We start from the raw sequence: 19,575 nt of genomic DNA, 5'->3' as shown, positions 1-19,575 counted from the left end.
AACTCAGCACTCTGAATCCATATTAAAATAACCAAGCAAACTTTAATATGTTTTTTTCCAAGATCTAATATACAAATACAATGGTAATAATGTACTCTTCTTTTGTAAGCTTGGATGAAATATATTGAAGTCCACTTTCCGCATGTTATATAAATAATCATCTAAAGCAACCTAGAAAAGAAGAAAAAAGCTTAATACACATGGTGCACACAAGTAATTAGGCACTGAGTTTAAAAAGCAGTATGAGCAACTGAATGAGAAACTGCAAAAAAGGCTTGACAGTTTGCCTGTGCTATTAAATGGTAGTGTAATCATCACATTCCAAACATATAAAGTCAAGTTTTGTGAAGAGAAGTATTATCTTTTAGTAGACCAAACACCAAATTATGAAAATAGACAGGTTTTGGGGCTCTTGCATTAGAACAGCAGTCTATGAATAAATAGACATCTTGGATGGAATGATGCAGTTAAAAGAGAAGGATTAGAAGTGTTGATCAAAATTGTAAGGTTCTACAGTCAGGCACACATGATTTCTATGAGTTTTAGGTATTACATCCTCCCAAAATAAGACACGTGAAGTGGTTGTTCACCATGCTTAATTTGAATAATCTTCACAAATTTATCAGCCCAGTCATAAGTCCATCACTTAAAGAGTGTATATATCACACCCACCGTACAGAAAAAAGCAGGATACGCCTTCACAGGAACTTTCTTACTGAAAGATCTAGCCTAAAAGTAAATGGGGTAAGGTGGGAGGGAAAAACAAAACATAAAAAAAAGTACTTATCAGAAGAATTTAGCATTTCTGATTAAACATCAAGTACTTTATATAATGCTTATAGGCAACACACTGTATTACCAGCATTATCCCTTTTTATTTTGACATCCTGAAATTGTAACATTTCATTCCATGAAAGCTGTGTACAAAAGTAGTTACACAACAGTATGTAATACTGGGAGTGGCCTGCAAAAATACTTACATGATTTGACAGACCTCAAGACTACATACTATAAAGCAAGGTGCATTAGCATGACTTGTTCCAACAAAGTCCCAAGCTGCATCTGGTTTAGTAAATACAGTTTAACATTTTTTTTTCCCCCAATAGACAGAAATTGGGGAAAATTCTGGTATGGAAGACCAGAAATGCATTTTTCTGAGTGCATCTTTTTTGGTTCAACGTTGCCATCAGTCCCAGGAGTCCAGTTGTTGTAAATGCTTTGGTTATGTATCTGAGATATTGAAATTATCTCAGTTCCTCAGTATCTACATATGAAAATCTAAAGCACGGCTGCATCAAATCTGCAGTTTAAACTCATGTTCAAGTCAGTACATCTAACAGAGCTGAAAAAGTCTTCCTGTAATGCCTGTCTATTAAAAAATCCCTTCTTGTGTTGCCTTTTCTTACAGCCTAAAACAAACTAACTCTCTATAAATACTGATAAGAATGTTTTGAGTTTGTAAAGTTTAGTTTTTCACTGACCTTTCCAGACAACTGAGAAAATGAGCTTGAAACTTTAGGAGGAAAAAATTATCAATCTTTTCAGAAGACAAATTATTTTAAAATGTTGAGACATAATAACACCTAAAGAAAAATGTTCTTCCCTGATCTAATGCTCTGCCCTTCTATTATTAATTGTAATATGAAAAAATAAAGTAGTCTTTATTGACCTTTACAACCCAGAATGGGTCACATGTCATTCAGAAAGCATTTTATCTCCCTTGATAAACTGAGTCTCATAATAATGTAGGACAAGAGACAAATGCAAAAAGCCAAAAGGGAGACCCTTTTTCACAAGAGGAATTGGGGAAGGGGTGCTGAAGAAAAAGAGGGAGAATGTGTAAATGTATTTGTAGGCTTTCAAAGGGAACACTTTGGGGGACCAACAGATCATTTTGTTATATGCTTTTATGCTGATAAAACACACAATTCCTAAGGAAAACTGCAATTTTCATTATCATATTTTGCCACCTGCTGGTCAGCAGTTGCAGTGTCAGGAAGACCTGACCATACTCCAGAAACTTTTTTCTCACGATAAAGGGCCACACGACTACAATATGCTTCACGTGACATGGCTGAGACTCCATTCAGCATTTCAGATTTAGATGTCTTCTGGCTGTGAAATGGGGGTGGTAATTGTTACCCTCATTCTCTAAAATATATGGTTTGTGTAACAAATGCTGAGATAGCTGAAACCTCTCTGCAGGTTTGAACTTTACCCTACCCTGTAATCCCAACTAAAACAAAGGGTAAGTGGTTGTGAAGACCCTCAGGCAAAACAAAATGGTGATTTTATACAGCAGAACAGATGCATTTAAAGGCACCAGCCCATTAGATTCACCTAAGGTCCTGAAACACCCAGCAAATGCTGCCAGCAAAAGCCCATTTCATCCATTAGGCAGAAAGTATCCTGGTCCTTGCATTAACAGAGGCCATCTGATTATGAAGGAGGCCAATACACTGTTACTGCTGCCAGCTATGGTCAGTTCAAGTGGTTTGAACACTCTACAGTTCCTGCACTGTCAACAATTCACTGATGATGGGAGACTAGAAGCAAGTATTCAGAGAGGAATTTTTTTATATTTTAATTAAGATTATGTGACCCACCCGTTAAAAAACATACAAAGAGGGGAGAAAAATGGGAGAAGTGCCAGGATTAACATTCAGTTGAATAAAATGCTAATGCTGCCCTAATCTGGTTTCTTTGTATTTATAATTTTCTCTTTAGTCTCCAATTACATGATCACATGATTGCATACTTTCCACAGGACCCTCCCAGTGCATAACATGGGTAGGGCTCTAGGAATGAAGTGGGAAGAAAGGAGGCCTGTTTTCTTCAGAAGTTGGTAGGCTCATGTTGGGAACCAGGGGACCAATGCACTATGAATTATCAAATTGCCTGAAAGGTTCTGAAGAACCAAATTCTCTTCCTGCTTCTGTCCCGAAGTTTCCATACAATACCAGCAACCAAATTTAAATATGTGGACAATAAATACACATTACTCATTTTCCATGCCTCCCATCCCTGTTATCAGGCATTTCAGGCCATAGACTTGGCATTTTTCTTAGCCAAAGGCAATGGGTTTTATACACTGTACATTATGGGTTCAAGGGTGGTGAATTTAAAAAAAAAAAATCAAAATATTTCAGCTTGAACAAAGATAATTGACAGATTTGATGCTGTACTTTGTCTCTGTTCCCTGCTTCTAAATGGAATAAACAGTTTTCTTGGACATGTGACCACAAAAACTGAAACATCAGGTTAAACAACATGAACAGGAATGCCTTAAATATGAATTATAATTAGTGTATGAAAAATAAAGCTGAAGGGTACAAAGGATCATAGAATGGTTTGGGCTGGAAGGGATCATCTGGTTCCAAGCCTCCTGCCATGGGCAGGGACACTTCCCACTAGACCAGGCTGCTCAAATCCCCATCCAACCTGTCCTTGGACACTTACAGGGATAAGGCATCTACAGCTTCTCTGGGCAGCCTGTGCCAGTGTCTCACCACCCTCATAATAAAGAATTCCTTCCTAACATCTAATCTAAACCCACTGTCATTCAGTTTAAAGCCATTTCCCCTTGTCCTTAATGCCCTTGTAAAAAGTCCCTCTCTGGCTTTGTTGGAGGCTCCCTTTAGGTATCGGAGGGCTGTTGTAACATATACACATTATTAACATAAAACAAAAACATTAATCAGCTTAGTAGCCACTGACTGAACAAACCAGGGATGCCACATTTGACTTTCAGAAAAAAGATGAAGGGCTCTCTGATTGCATAAGATATTGTGACCACAGGTAATGTTGTAATTGAATAGTGCAAATGCAGAGATAAATCTGGCATTTCTTTACTGTGAAGTGGTATCTTTCCAGACTACCTTGACTGGAACCACTGGGCGCAATACTCAAAGTGTACATGTACTTGTAGACATAGGAAACTCTTTGTAGTGCTTTGTTTTCCAGCTAGAAGAAGACAAAGCATTGCCAATAAAACATTCTTCTGCTTTTGTACTGTGCACTAGGCAAGCATCTCATAATGCTACTAGAATAAAAGCATGTAAGAAAAAATAGAGTAGGACTCTGCAGTTCTTCAGGGCTCATCATCCACTGTTCCAACCAAACAGACTTTCCTAATTGACTTGGCTGCATGCCAGAAAAGAAATAAACAGAAAGCACCTTTCTCAACATAGCTTTGGGCATGGCTGGTCATGTCAGGGAATGAATCCCCCCTCCCACACACACGAACCAGCAGTTAAAGGCAACATTCTCTGTTTTCCTGGCAGCCATTCCACTGTGCTGTGAAATACCATATGCAGATGTTCTTTCCATGGTGCTCATCCCATGCTGGCACATAGCTGCATTTACAGAAGTCTACTTAAAGTTTCTGTTCCAGTAATAATTATTTTAGGCAGCATTTATATACATGAAGTTGGACCTGGCTGTGAGTAAACTGTCTCCTGTACATTAAGATAATATTAATACAGAAGTAGTTGTAATATTTGAATCTTTAGCATGGTGGGATTTTTTTTTAATGTAAACTCTCAAAATAATAAAAGGCAAAATATTTGAAATTAAGTATGCAGCTTTAAGTCTTCTAACAACAAATGCTTTGTGAAGACTAGCATCAGTTATGTTTATTTAGATAAATAAAAGGAAAGGAATCTCACATGTTCTAGATGAATATGGGCCTGGCTGGCGATGTCATAAATTACATCTCTCACATTTTTTTCTTGCTTGCCTCTTATGAAATCCTCTTGTGAAACTCCATGCTAGACATAGGAAGGAAAACCAAAATCAAAAGGAGAAAAAAAAAAACCTCTAAGAATATCAAGTTTCCGTATTTGCTTCTCAAAAACCTGTCCCAGCAACAAAGCTAAGGACTAAAAACTAAAACAGCCTAAGTGTTCTACCACTGCTCTCTCATTTTTTTAATTCCCTTTCTTTTGGTCAGACACTTGGAAAAAAAAATCCAGAGAACAAAGAGAACAGTTGGTACAGACTATCTGCACAAGTTTGTTTCCTAAAATTTTGTGGTCAGTAAGATAACAAAGTCAGATTTCAAAGTTTGGGGGATTTAGATCAGTTTAGATAGACAATTTTTAAAACCATAATTGAAGAATCAATATTAAGAGAAGCAAGCCAGTAACAGCTACCACAGAAGCCATGCTGACTTTTGAATCTTGGGATTGGTGTGCACATCCCAGGCTCAGAAAAAAACCAATCAACCAACAAACCATCAAACAAAGCCGTCTCCAAAAACCAACCAACCAACCCCAGAAGCACCAGAAAAAGAGCCCTTCCAAACCCCAACAAGCCAGCTCCAAATTTATTCTTTGACTACAGTGACCAATGTTAAGACAAAATATGGCATATTCAGAATTGCACCAGTTGCCCACTCCTCTCAACAACACTCAGGCATGTGAGAGCTGTATGGAGGTGGACAGAAAGGCTTCACAGGAGGTACAGACTCAGGAGAATTCCACACTTCTTGCCAGCAGCTGAAACGCTTACAAGACTGTCTGCACAGAAGGGATACAAGCTGTTTTTACAGTTTCACTGCAGAACATCTTCCATGGCAAGGAATGACTGAATTTTCAGGCTATGTTTGAAAAGCTGAAAACCTGGAAGGCCTCCCATAACATGCAGTCCCAGAAGGGCTGCAAGGAGAGTGCAATTCCTTTCTGCAGTCTTATAACCCTGACATATATTAATATCTACATTTTTTGCAGCTACTTACATTACTAAACTTCCAATCCAAACCTTTAACTCTATTGAAATTATATTCAGAAAATACTAGCACAACCAGCTTAGGCATCACCCTAATTGCATACATTTTGGTTAAGTTGAAAAATAACAGCATTAACATTTAAAAATAAAGACTGGAAATTAAGGACTAACAGCTGAGATGCCTACAGATTAACCCATGAAACATTAATGAAAAATTCTGAGCTCTAATCTCATTTTACCTAAACTGAAAGATCTGCTAAATTGCAGTGCAAATTTGAGGTACAGTTTAAATTGGAGGGCCATACCGTCTCCTACAGAAATGTATGGAATATAGGCCTATAACTGTAAAATATGGAACAGAAAAAAACCACAAACCACCAGCACATTATGAAAAGGTAATAAAAAGAAACACACAAAGTAAAATTCCTCACAGTGCTTCCTTTACGGTGATAGGAAAAGAAAAAAAAAAAGAAAAAAACCCACACCCAACCCCAAAACACAAACCCCCAGGACCCATTCTGTACATGCATTTTTATACATTATTGGAAAAATTCCTGAAACCTAAAATATTAATACATTTAATAATAACAAACAAACCCCAAAGGGAAATCTAGAGTTTCCTGAAGTTTATTGAAGATCACTCCTCTCACTTCCCAAAAGATATAAAACCATGACAATTAGCAAGCCACAGCAGAACGAGTAAAAATAAAGAAAAAACATACCGTTTATTTCTGGCACAATAAATTAGGATCTCATACCTAGCCTTGAGAAACAGAGTTAGAAAAACTATACTGTTCAATTTCAGACTATCTGCTTCTCTTACCAACATACAAATGTCCATGGGAAGAAAAACCTTTCGTCTTGTACAGTGATACGGAGTTGCTCTTAAACAGGTAACTATGCCTTGTGCCTTCCCAATGTGACTGGCTGCATGGTCAGCATGGATGTCCCTCACACCTAAAATTACAGAAACAATACGTTTAGAAACATGCAGTCAGGCCTTTTGAGAGATACGGTCTTTTCTGATGCCTATCACAGTCATGCTTTAGGAAAGCTAAGTGCATTGGTCCATGATAGAACTCTCCATGTGCATAACCTGCCTTGAGAGCTCATCTCAGAGGTGCAAAACAGCAGGAAAATTCATTCATTTCCACATCCAGGAGCAAGATGCCTCTTGTTGCAGTATCTGCAAATGGTATACTTAGCAGAGCAGCACCTATTCAGATATAACACACTGGTACACAAACTTGCATTCATTGGCATATCCTCTCCCAGGACAACAGTATTCCAAGAACTGCTTTTCCTGCCAGAAAGTCATTCAAGTGTGAGATTCCTGACAAGCATTAATGCTTACAGTGTGGTTTCATGATTAGCTGCAACTGATTCATCAGTGTAGTGAAGTCAAAGAGAATGATCCTGTGCTTCACCCCCCCAAACCCATATTTCTGCCCCCTCCCTTGTGCTGTCAGGAGCAATGAGGCAAACTGAATCAGATCACCAAAACAACAGAAAACTAATGTTAGTTACTGCACAGTCACATAACTGTGAGAACTGAAAGAGGGAGATGAGTGGGGCCGAGTAGCACCATCGCTCTTCATGGAAAGATCATACAAGCTTGGCTTAGACTGATTATAAAGCTGAACCAGGATAAAATGAAAATTTAAATTAAAATTTATAAAAACTCTTAACAGAAACATCATTCTACAAAGAAAGAAATGAGGATACAGCAATTACAGATCAATGGGGCTAACTGACATCTGGAAGTAACACTGGGGGTAGCAGATTCACTGCAGAAGCCTGTCTGGGTCTTCAGTGGGTCTCAGAATCCTCTGTGAAAGAGTGACCACACCCACACTAGAGGGACTGATTTTGGCAATGGCAGCAGAAAGCAAAGTGTGGCTTGGAGGAATCAACGGATATTATTTACTAACTACTTAGGTAATTAGTTAGAGAGCACAAATATTATTATTTTTAAATGACAGGAGTTGAGAGAAAGTATCAGGACCTCAGATGACAGGATTACCAGCCAAAATGACCTTGACAAAAGAAATAACCTGCAATCAGCAAGAATAAAACAGCACTAGGACTGGGAGAGTACACAATGGGAGAGATACAACAGGAGACTGGTCAGGAATAAGAGTTTAAAAAGCACAAGAAATTTAGCAAACATGACCTGAATGAAACCAGGTCCACCTAGTCTAGAAAACACTGCTGATGGGCAACACCAAGAAAGGGGCTGTATTTGATTTGTTTCTCAATTTGTGAGGAAAAATTAATAACAAAAGTTAACTGTTTAATACACAGTGAAGGAGACTTTTGCTTAGGTATTTTGTTACCTTTGTATATTTAAGAGAAGTTAAATATGACAATAGAACGCTTAGAATATCCAGAGTCTCCATACAGATTTTCAAAGACAGTTTTATCTGATTTGTACGAGGAGTGAGTGATCCAAGCATGACTGAACTTATTCAGGATTTCTCAGAATGGAAGACACTGACATTTCTCATACTCCTACATTTCTTCAGTAAGAGGTTCAGAAAGACATTTGCAACATTTCACCGATTTCCTACTGAGGAAGCAAACATCAGATATTAAGAAATAAGTTCCTCAATTCTTCCAAAGAATGTACTCACCATCTCTCTCTTTTTACTTCTCTTTTTTTCTATTTTTTTTTAATTTTAACATCAGTATTTGCCTTTGATCAGATTAGTCTAATAAGCAAGAGGAAAATATTGCTACTACAATACTAAACACTAAATAATAATAATATTTTTCACCCTTTTTTTCAATCAGAGCTCATATTAGGAATACTTCCATAATGCATTAGACACCTATATGAAAATTACCCTTTTCTTCACTACAAATGAACAGTTCTTTCCCAATCTGTGGTTCTTACACTAGACATGACACAGACAGTAGCTCTTGCTCACAGGGATCATCTTTGTTGCATTTCTTTCTAGCTCTTCAATTACTGATAGTTAACCTACTTCTAGGAAGAGGAGAGGATTCAGACCCAAATTTACAACACTACCAAAGGCTGGCTGTTTCAAGATAATCAGTGTCCATCACTGCAATATAGAACAACAGCTGCAGGATATCTACAGCACTTTGTATTCTGACAAGTAGGACAATCAAAACACAGTGAAGAGCTGAATCTTCCACAATCTGTAAGAGGAGCAAGAACAGAGAAAACAAAGGAACAAAGAACAGTAGGAAATTGCACTTCAGTGAGCTCTGCACTGAGCAGCTTCCAAGGAAAGCACAGAATTCTAGGAGAGCTGCAGTACAATTCCACATTTATGGTTCAGCATTCAAAAGATATCTGAAGTTCTACCTAGGACAACTTTTACTGAAATTAAACTCCAGTGGGAAAAGAAAGGGCTTTTTGAAATATCAGTAAATATTGTACTTGCACTAATGAGTCAAACCTAGAAAGGGGAAAACACCTACCCAGCGTTTCCAAGGTGAGGTACAAGAGAGCACTCTGAGTGTTCTCAGCGTATGTTTCGAGCTCCTGGATGTTACGGTACGCCCTATCATCCAAATTCTTCTCCTGGAACATAAACACGGAGCTTCAGTAGAACGCAAACATAACTGCTGTTCCTACAGGCTTATTACTACAGTCATGTCAATCCAGTGCACTACTGAAAACAAAAAAGGACAAAATTGAGAGACAGAGAGAGAGTATAAACTCAGATAGAAGCAGTCATTAAAGCTCATAATAGCAAGCCTAACAAATAACTATGCTCAACTGCAGCCAAGGAGCAAATACAACCTTCTGCAATAATATGAAATTAGAATTCTCCATAAAAAAAAGAAACAGCAAAACCAAAACATTATATGGTATTCTTACATTATAGGGTTGTCAATTTTAATATTTAATTTGCATGTGAAGCAGAGAAATTTAGATAAATAGGAATGTATTTTTTAAAAACATAATATAAATTATGAAATGCACAGAAGTGTTAAAGTCATGTGAAAAGCTCTATGATTCACAGAATCATAGAATGGTTTGGGTTGGAAGGGACTTTAAAGATCATCTAGCTCCAAGTTCTCTGCCATGGACGTGAAAACCTTCTACCAGACCACGTACTCAGAGGTCCACCCAACCTCTAAACACCTCATAGAGAGCACACAAACTTTGTTGTCCATCCCCACAGTAAACAATTTCTTTCTCAGAATCTAAACATACCCTTCTTCATCTCAAGGCCATTCTCCCTTGTCCTATCACTACATGCCCTTATCAAAAGTCCCTCTCCAGCTCTTGTAAGCCCCTTCTAGGTACTGGAAGATGCTCTAAGGTCTCCCCAGAGCCTTCTCTTCCCCAAATCTCTCAGCCTTTCTTTAGAGGAGAGGTGTTCCAGCCCTCTGAACAACTTATTGTTGATAATAAATAATACACCCAAAATAATGAAATACACCCAAAACTATAACATCCTCCAGCATTCCTCCTGTCCTAGTGGTTTCTGTTGAAACATACCACTCTTAAAGACTAAAAAAGGCTTAACATTAAGGAAGTCTGAAGTCTTTCATAGTAATGACCCTCTGCAAGTAAGTGACCATCAATCTGGTCAATTCATAGCTTCACGAGACGCTTACTTTAGCAGCAAATTTAGCTTAGGAGATTCCTGCACTCTGCTTTTCATTCTTGTCCTTGTGTCAGAGTGTAGCAACATTACTGTGCCAGTGATGTTCTTAAGCTTGTTTTTTCCCAGGAAAAAAGGTGGCTATTTTAAACTTCATGTAATTGATTGCTTCAGTTTACACCACTGCTTAGAAAAAACTCCACAGCCATGATAAGGAGTAGCATGAAAGTGTGGCAGAAGGGTTCAGATAGGTAATTTAATTTTTGAGATTTTTATATCCACAAATTACATCAATTTAAGACAAAAATAAACAAAGGATTCTATTAGCATTTTTGCCAGAAAGAATAGAAACAATGAAGAGTAGCATCAAGGAAGAATTTTAAAAAATGTAGCAGTATCATTTTTAAAGAGAAATACTACCGTCTGGAAAATTACATAAGCTTTTGTTTTACATGCAAACCTATAAAAATAAGGAAAAGAAAATCCAAATATGACTAAAGTTAGAATCAGACTCTGAAGGGTAAATACTTACTCTTTCATCTATGATCTTTGTGAACCACATTTTAGTCAGGTTATGCCTCTTGACAGCCTGAAAATTATTAAATAAAACCTCCACGTTAATATATACAAAGTGATGGTAGTACTGCATTCCGAAGGCTGAAATACATTTTAGGTATTTAATACAAGAATTGTATTCACTGGGTTAAATCAAAGTGGTAAGTCAGTGGAAAATGAGAATCTTCTTCAAATGCAAAAATTTTCAACTGGCATTTACTGCAACTAGCTGCATACAGAAAATGAAATACCAGACATCACGCCAGCAAACTAAAAGCATTTCTTTAAAAATGTCTATAAAATTAATTTATTCTTGGAGTCATATGTTCCCACAAAATATTTGCAGATAACTATGTTCACTTTCCAAAAAGAACAAAGGTTCCTCCATTGTCTAGCAATAAAAATATTTCCCCTGTAAATTCTCAAGAAAATGTCAGTACAACATACCAATACATACTGTAAAGACATAATGCTAACAAAGCAATACAATTAATATTATGGGTTTGTTTAAAAAAATATCGCACAGCATCTCATATTCACGCATTCTTCTTTTGGTTCTTGTCTTATATTTGACTTCCTTCCTGTGCCATTTCATTCTATCATCTTACCTTCAATCCTCTTAATTCCATACTTTGAATTTTTCAGAACACATTTTCAGAAAGGCTACAACCACACGTAAAAACATCTATAAACAAAATTTACGGAGCAGATTTCTCACAATTTAGTCCTTATTGCTCACTTTCAAATTCTTCTTCACATCCATCATATTAGTACGTATTTTTTCAAGTTTTGACAAGACCAGATCTCGTTGATTCTATAAATTCTGCTTGAGACAGTACTTGGTATATGAAAAGGCAAATTTTAAGTTATAACTACAAATGTCAGTTTTTAGTCTCACTTGTTCGTCTCAAGAATCATTTTGTAAATGAAAACCTTGAAATACTAACAGGTCAAGACTTAAAGGACCAAACTCAACTATGCTAAATTACCCTATTTTTACATTACATCCATTCAAACACATGGGTCCTCATTTCTCCAAAGTCTGAAAAAATTGGCTTCTTCCACAGAAATGAACAGAGAATTAGGTCTCACTTTCCACACATTCAAAATAAAGAGAAAAGATCACGCATCATACAGTTGCTGTGTAAGTTTATATTATAGTCACCAAGAGCTGAGCTATTAATAATTCTAGAAATACTATTAAAGGCTATTTATCTTCTTTACTAGTGCATAAAAATTTGGATCCCAAATGCAAGTGTTCTGGGATATACAAAACTTCAGGAACACATTTAAATATCATAACATACATTTATTCTGGAAAACCACACTGTCCTCATATAAACTCAACAGCAACAAAGGAATATACATAGAATATGCTGTGCAAAGACACATTAATTCTATTAACAGCTCTGCAGTACTTGTGAGTTCAGGTGTCTTTCCAAATCCTTTTTCTTTAAGAATTGCAATGACATTCTTGGACATTTGTGAAGTCATGGGCTTCAAATAGGTCACTCTTGGGGTATTTGCTGAAATATGGAAATAAAATCCCATCTTGACTGCAAAAGTCACCAAGTCACATTGAATTGTTAGTTCACTCCAGTGTTCTGCAGTGCTCAGAGCTATCAGAGCTCCTAAAAATACTTTCTGAATTATTTTTCATCATCTTATTTTGCAAGCAGTTTTGTTTGGATTGTATTATATTGGTCTTCCTTTATAGGAATCATACCTGAGGTGAAATCTCACCAAAGACCATTCTTCTTCCACTTCAAAACCAATTTTCTGTTCTGTGAGAAAGGAGTACATCTGGCATTCTTAGCTGCTGGAGAGGGTTGCAATTGGTATCCCGGAGTCAGAATTACTTCTATCTGAATACTCTACTGGTTTTGGCTGGGATAGAGTTAATTTTCTTCACAGCACTTTTATGGTGCTGTGTTCTGGATTTGTGCTGGAAAAAGTGTTGTTGGTTAGAATGGATGCAGCACAGCACACACAAAATACTGACATTACCTCCCACAGTAATATTAAAGCAAATTTTAGGACAAGAAAGGTATATTTTACCCTCCACAGCTCTGTAGCAACGGGCTGATGTGGTGGGTTATCGCTGTATATGTCCTCCACAGCATCCCTCCAGAACTGCATCCGCATCAAACCTGTCATCTTCTGAGTTATGGAGTCTTTAATCTGGAAAGGATACATCTGGAGTGAAATTCAGTGTCCTTAGGACACTTAGCCTATCTATGCTGAAAAGACAGACACAGAGCACAGTCAAACTCAGCAGAGAAAGAGCTCAGTTCTGAATTGATATTTATTCCTCATAAAGCTTAGGAACACTACACAGAGCAAATAAAAAAATCTTCACCACAACCTGATTTAAAAACCCACAGAGATTAAGTGCTGGGCAACCCTCACTTTAGCTTTCTTCCCTGAAGGAATAAAAGCAGTGGTGACAGCAGCGAGGGAGGGCACACCATGGGTTGCCAGAAGCACAGCCTACAGAAGCTGGTCAGGGGTTTTGCCTGGTCAGCTCATTTTCTGGATCACTCCTTTCTGGCAAGCACTGCCAACTTTCCTGGTTGCACTGGCAGTTTCTGGCCACCTCGCAAATTGGAGAGACTCCTCTCCCACAGCTCTCTAATAACAAACTTCCCTCCTGCAGCCTTTTCGTCACCTTGCTTCTCCCAACAAAGACTTGGTCCTGATTATAGCATCCCGTTTTTTGACCAACCTTCCACAGTTAGGATTTAGCTGCACTTTACCCATTAACTGCACGTGAAACCAGGATTTAGATGCAATCACATAACAGTATCAAGAACCACTGACTGTTTACTATAATTTGATTTTAAAATGCATAAAGAAAAAAGTCATAAAAAACTATACACATAAACAAAATAATAGGGCAGGCTGGGTCGTTTCCATGGGCCATTCAAAACTGGAGGTTTTTACTGCACTATTTATTCATGGCCCTTGACTGTATAAAAGTTGACCTTGGCAAAACACCACCAATTACAGAAAGAGTACTTACAAGTGTAATTTAGAATATCAAAATTGTTATTTTAAATTTCCAGAATTCACAAATGTATTTTAATACCTGCCTGAGCCAGTTCCACATTAAAGGCTCTCAAGGCAAAAGCAGAGGTTCGAGATTCCACAGGCAACAGCAGAGAACACAGAAACCCTTCATAGTCACGCTTCCTATAAAAGAATCAAAATGCACATTTGTTATTTATAGCTCTAAGTCAATTGGATGTGCTATTCCTTAGCACTAAACTCCTGAAAGGGTTGCAGTAAGTTATAGCTCAAAACTCTGACTTTGCAGAAGTAGCAGTTTTTAGGCTTGTTTTAAAGTAAGACTAACTCCAAGTGAGAAGGCAGGCTGTCTGAACTCTCAGTGCACCTCTGAAATCTACATCTCAAGATATCTGGCTAAAGGCATGGAGCAAGGCTGCGGCAGAACTGCAAACAGAATCCAGACTGTCCGACTTGCAGATTTCTGTTCCAAACACGAAACCACATTTCTTTAAAAGACTGTGCTTTGGAGCTTGGCAGAATAGTGCTTGATTAAGTTTTTGTTTACTGGCAACTATATTCAAAAACCTCTGGGAGTTGGCAGTTTCGCTGCAGGTAACTCCTTGCCAACCTGGAGTGATGTGCCTTCGTTTGGCCACGTGGGTGTGCCACAAAATTAAAAACACAGTGCTCAGAATCATGAACTACAAAATCACTCCAGCTAACAAAAACACCTGACCACCTTTGAAAAGCTAAACTGCTTGTTTTGAACAACATTTTTGTGTACTTTCTGATAAGCCTGAAACCTGACTCTTCCTTAGAACAAGACAAACTCCCAAGTTTGGCCTGGAGAGTGGAGAAAGCAGGTTGTCAAGGAAAACACATGTACTCATTTTCATTAAGTTTGCTGTTCTTGCATGTACTCATATTTCTTTTGAATATGATCTTAAATAAAAAGCCAAACTAAACCCAAGGGTTATTAGGGTTGCTACTTTTAGCATCAAACAAAAAGGAAGTGAAGTTTAACAGAGATGCTTAACCCTACAGTACACAGCAGCTGAAAACTAGCAAATGCTTTGTTTCCACAACTGTTGTCAGACTCTTTTAGACCTTGATGCAAATACAGAAATATCAACCAAAAAAAATTTACATTTTTGAGCTGTAGTAGGCTTTAAAGGACACATTCATAATACAGAACAGATACATTAAACCTCCCTCAGTTAAGACACTTTTTGAAAAGTATTATCAGCTCAAAACCTAGTATTTTTTTCAAGATTAATTGTAGAAACACCCATTATTGTCCACCCTAGACAGAGCTGCATGGTTTACAGCCACATTTTCCCAGTTCCAGTCTGTCTGTGTTGTTCACACAACCCAGAACCACCTCTACTTTCAGAAAGGAAACAAAGAAATACATTACACAAACTACACAGCAACACAACAGAGAAAATTGTCTTCCCTCTGGTAATGCTGTTGACATGGTGGGATTTTGGTTGTTTTTTTTTTTTCAATTATTCCAAGCTTAAAAATTTAGCGCAGCAAATCCATTACACCTCAGTAAAATAAAATTGATATTGCTGGAGATCATGTTCCACCCCAACCTTCTTCATGTATTAGTGTAAGGAATGTAGAAAGGAGGGAATGACCTTAAGTCAAGTATTGAGTTTTTTGATAAATAATTGAATTTTTTAAAATAAGTATGAGCCTATATATGAACCCACAGACAGAAGAAAAATTAGTAATGGTCATAACTGGACTTTCCATATAATGAATTTATAATAAAGCTATCAATCCACAAGCTTGTCTTTGAGAACAGGCATCCTTGACAGTAAAAGACATAAAACATACCTAGAAGGAAAACATTTTTTAGTCAAATAGCTTGAAGTGAGTTTAGTTGTTTAAGAAAAAGGAAGACTGAAGAGAAAAAGCATCTTCCATATTGCAAAAACAAACATACATTATTAAAGCACAACTCAGTTGTATTTCCTAATGTGCTGGAGAATCAAATTCAGCAATAGGGAGTTGCTGACACTTGCATAGCCCCAAGTGTTTTATTTCTGTTTGAATAACAATTCCTTCCACTTCTTTTTGTAGTTATTATTTCCATGCAATAGCTGAACTACTGGGAACAGCAGCTTCAATTAAATAATGCCAAAAGCATAACCACCTTTCATTTTACTATTCTGAATGCTTATATATTTTTCTAATTAGTCCTTTTATCATTTAACAAAAATGCATATAAAAAAAAGTATTAATTCAACCATCTCATTGGAATCTAACTATTCTGTTCACAATTGCTTGTTACTGGAAACATTTCACCTGCAGATGTTAACTTTACCTGTATATTGGCTGTACACACAGCCTCTGGTCTCCTGAGTATCAGGGAAACAAATCCTGGGTAGAATGACTAGGAAAAGAAAGCTGTATTCTGAAAATCATGAAAAATGCAATGTGGCTATCCATTCTGGTGTATATGTACAGCTCAGCTTCTTAGTGTTGCACTGAACATTTAAGATTGTCCCATTTCTTTCCCTCGGTTTCCCTACCTCAGACATTACTGAAGACCACACACACCTTTCTGTCTTTTTACAAGCACCAGTTTGAAGAAGATAATCCTGTTCCACTCTTTCTATACACACATGGAACCCTCCTCCCAGCTTTTGTCAATCATCTGGAACAACAGTATCCAAAGAGAAATTACCTAGGTCTTTACTAAGAGACTTGTTTAACATCTTACTTTACAAAGAACTGAATTCCTGGGAACTCCAAAGCAGCCAAGGGGCCCTACACATTGTTTACGGCCCAGAATCCAAGAACAAAAAGTGACCTGACCTCGAAGTGTCTGACTGCACTCTTGCTCCTCTTAGAGCATTTTGGTTTTGACAAAAAAAAAAAAAAAAAAAAAAAAAAAAGATGCTTTGGAAACATAGCCTTCCTGTTGCGTTTAGGATAGAGAAGGTACTGAGCTGCTCCAGCTGTCAGATGTCCTTTGGCCCATTTTTCCAAGGAGCACTCAGGAAGCATGGCTAGTTCTCAGTAGCCAAGATCTGAAAACACCCAATGTTTTTAAACATCCACTTCGGTGATTTCGCTCTCCAAAACACCGATACAAGGAAACAAGAACGTTCAGTACTTCTGAAGAAACGCAGCCACGAAGGGCCGGGAGGAAGGGGAGGGTATTGCCGTGGGAGGCTGCTCAGGAAGGTGGTGGGGGAGCGTCCCTCTTTGGGCACATTCAGCACCGCCTGGACACGTTCCTGTGTAACCTGCTCTAGGTGACCCTGCCTGGGCGGGGGTTTGGACCGGGTATCTCCTAAGGTCCCTTCCAACACAAACTAATCAGTGATTCTGTGTGCAGGCTGAATCATTCACACAGCCTAAATATGCGCCTGGCTTCCATGCTCCCGACACGGCGTGGTCCCGCCGGCCCACCGCCGCCGGCCACACGGGCTATTTTCGGGGGTAGGAGAGCCCGAGGGCGGAGTGGGCAGTCCCAGTCATCCTTTCCGGGAACTCGTCAGCGTTCCCGTCGGGTGGGAAGCGCTGCCGAGCTTTCCCAGGCCGGACTCGCCGCCCCGCTCTGCGGAGCGCGCACCCCCGCGCCTGCAGCCCCCCGCGGCGGGCACTCACCGCACCAGCTCGGCGCAGTACTGCACCGCTCCTCCGGCCGCCGGGCCGTTCCAGCCCGCCGCCGCCGTCCTCCCGCCGAGCGCCGGCGGCCGCGCCAGGCGGCGGCCGAGCGCACCGCGCCGCAGCGCTGCCCGCGCCATGGCGCCCGCCATGGTGCCCGCCATGGCCGTGGCCCCGCCGCGCCGCCCCGCCCCGCGCCGCGCGCGGGCCGCCGGCAGGGGGCGCCCGCGGCCGGGACGCTGCGGGGGCGCGCGGGCCTTTGTGCGCTGCGGATGGCGCCCGGCACGGGCCGCCCGCGCCTCGGCCTCCAGCGCCTCCCGAGGCTCCTCCGGCACAGTGGCTGGAAAAGGCCCAGCGGAAAAGGAGCTCGGGGTGTTGGTCGGCAGCTGGCTGAACATGAGCCAGCGTGTGTCCGGGTGGCCAAGAAGGCCAAGGGCATCCTGGCGTGTATCTGCAGTGGGGTGGCCAGCAGGACCAGGGCAGTGAGCGTATTCGGCGCTGGTGAGGCCACACCTCAAGTGCTGTGTCCAGTTCCGGGCTCCTTACTACAAGAAGGACATTGAGGTGCTGGAGCGTGTCCAGGGGAGGGCAGTGGAGCTGGTGAAGGGTCTGAAGCACAAGCCTGATTAGGAGCAGCTGAGGGAAATGAAGGCGTTTAGGAAAAAAGGAATTCGGGGGGACCTTAATGCTCTATGCATTGAGAGGAGGTTGTAGCCAGGTGGGGTTGGCCTCCCAGGTGACAAGTGACACAACAAGAGGAAATTGGCATAAGCTGTGAGAGAGGAGGTTTAGGTTGGACATTAGGAAGAATTTCTTCACAGAAAAAGTGATTAGACATTGGAATGGGATGCCCAGAGAAGTGATAGAGTCACTGTCCGTGGAGATATCTAAGGAAAGACTGGACATGGCACTTAGTGCCTTGATCTAGTTGATGTGGTGTTTGGTCAGATTTGGCTCAATGATCTCAAAGGTCTTTTCTAACCTAATTGATTCTGTGATTAAGTTTTTAAACCTGGTGCCCAAAAAACTCAAGGAAGTTGAATTGTAAAAGCCTCCCTGTTTTGGGCATAGGAGTTGCTGTGGGACTGGGTAAAGCCTCAGGCTGGTGTGCTGTGTGAGGCAGAAAAGCAGAGCAGTTCTGCCCAGGCAGCAAAACTAGCCCCAGGTCTCCATCCTTGGTAAAATGTGTTTAAGCTTTGCAGCAGAAGCCCTATTTCCTCCTCTTAGCAGGCAGAGGGGTTGCTCACCATACAGGCTGGCTGGATTTTAACCAGAGACACAATGGCTCTGTTAGCCATGTAGTCATGGACAGAACAGCTTCCTCAAAGTTTGGCCTATATGAGAATAAGGCAGCAGATTCATACAAAAATGGCACTATGCTTAAAAGCAGTTTCATCTTAAAACTGCACCAGCCCAACCTCTTAGTAACTAGCTCATTCTAGCTCTTGCAAGAAGAGGCACAACAGCAGTCTGGCTCTTCTTTCTAGCCCCAGCTGTACCATCCTCTTCCTTGGTGCCAACTTTGATCTTCATTTTATAGTACAGGGAGTTAAACCAGCAGAAACACATCCACTGCTCACCTTTGTTTTTCATGAGTTCCTTTCCTGCCCGTTTGGTGCCTTCAGTTAGTTCACTGCATGGTCAGCTGAGCAAGGGGCTGTGGGCTGGGGAGAGGGTGGGCTCTCCTGGGTTGTGGGCAGTAATACATTTGTTCATTAGCTCAGCTGCAAAGTGAAGCCCTGCAGCAAACACAGGGACAGTTTTGAGTGGGCAGTGATGGTCAAGGGACAAGGCATTTGATTTGGAAATCAGAGCAAGCCTTTATTCTGTGTCAGAGAGATGAGGGAGAGAAGGAGGTTAGGGATCACTCTTTAACATTATTTATTTTATTGATTAATGGCCCTTGTGGGTTTACTCTGAACCTTTCTTCTTCCCTTTTTCTCATGTCTAAAGTTCTCTCTGTCTTGAAACTCTGAACCTTGTTTTAAACCCTTGCTATGCATTGAGCAGGATTTATTGTTTGTCAGGGCACCCAAAGAAGGTCATTTAGCTTTGGGTGGAGGCTGAAACT

General features: G+C 39.9%; 1 protein-coding gene across 3 annotated transcripts; it reads right to left on the bottom strand.

Moving 5' to 3' along the window:
- Window positions 1-16: 16 nt before the first annotated feature.
- On the bottom strand, window positions 17-17,644 carry NDUFAF6 (NADH:ubiquinone oxidoreductase complex assembly factor 6). 3 transcript variants are annotated; one of them, XM_053958369.1, is made up of 9 exons: window positions 17,505-17,644; window positions 13,961-14,060; window positions 12,927-13,049; window positions 10,846-10,902; window positions 9,178-9,280; window positions 6,551-6,684; window positions 4,668-4,769; window positions 673-729; window positions 17-171 (listed from the first exon to the last, which is right to left on the bottom strand). In XM_053958369.1, exons 1-9 carry the CDS (start codon window positions 17,642-17,644, stop codon window positions 43-45), a joined length of 945 nt encoding a protein of 314 aa, XP_053814344.1. In that variant the 3' UTR covers window positions 17-42. The 3 variants fall into 3 exon arrangements, with proteins under 3 accessions (XP_053814344.1, XP_053814353.1, XP_053814361.1); XM_053958378.1 differs by lacking the exon at window positions 17,505-17,644 and having other exon boundaries at window positions 13,957-14,055; XM_053958386.1 differs by lacking the exons at window positions 673-729; window positions 17,505-17,644 and having other exon boundaries at window positions 13,957-14,055.
- Window positions 17,645-19,575: the final 1,931 nt, after the last annotated feature.

Source organism: Vidua chalybeata, chromosome 1, assembly GCF_026979565.1.
Source record: "Vidua chalybeata isolate OUT-0048 chromosome 1, bVidCha1 merged haplotype, whole genome shotgun sequence".
Lineage (NCBI taxonomy): Eukaryota > Metazoa > Chordata > Aves > Passeriformes > Viduidae > Vidua > Vidua chalybeata.
The sequence above is the reverse complement of the archived record's forward strand: the minus strand, read 5'-3'. Positions and strand labels throughout refer to the sequence as shown.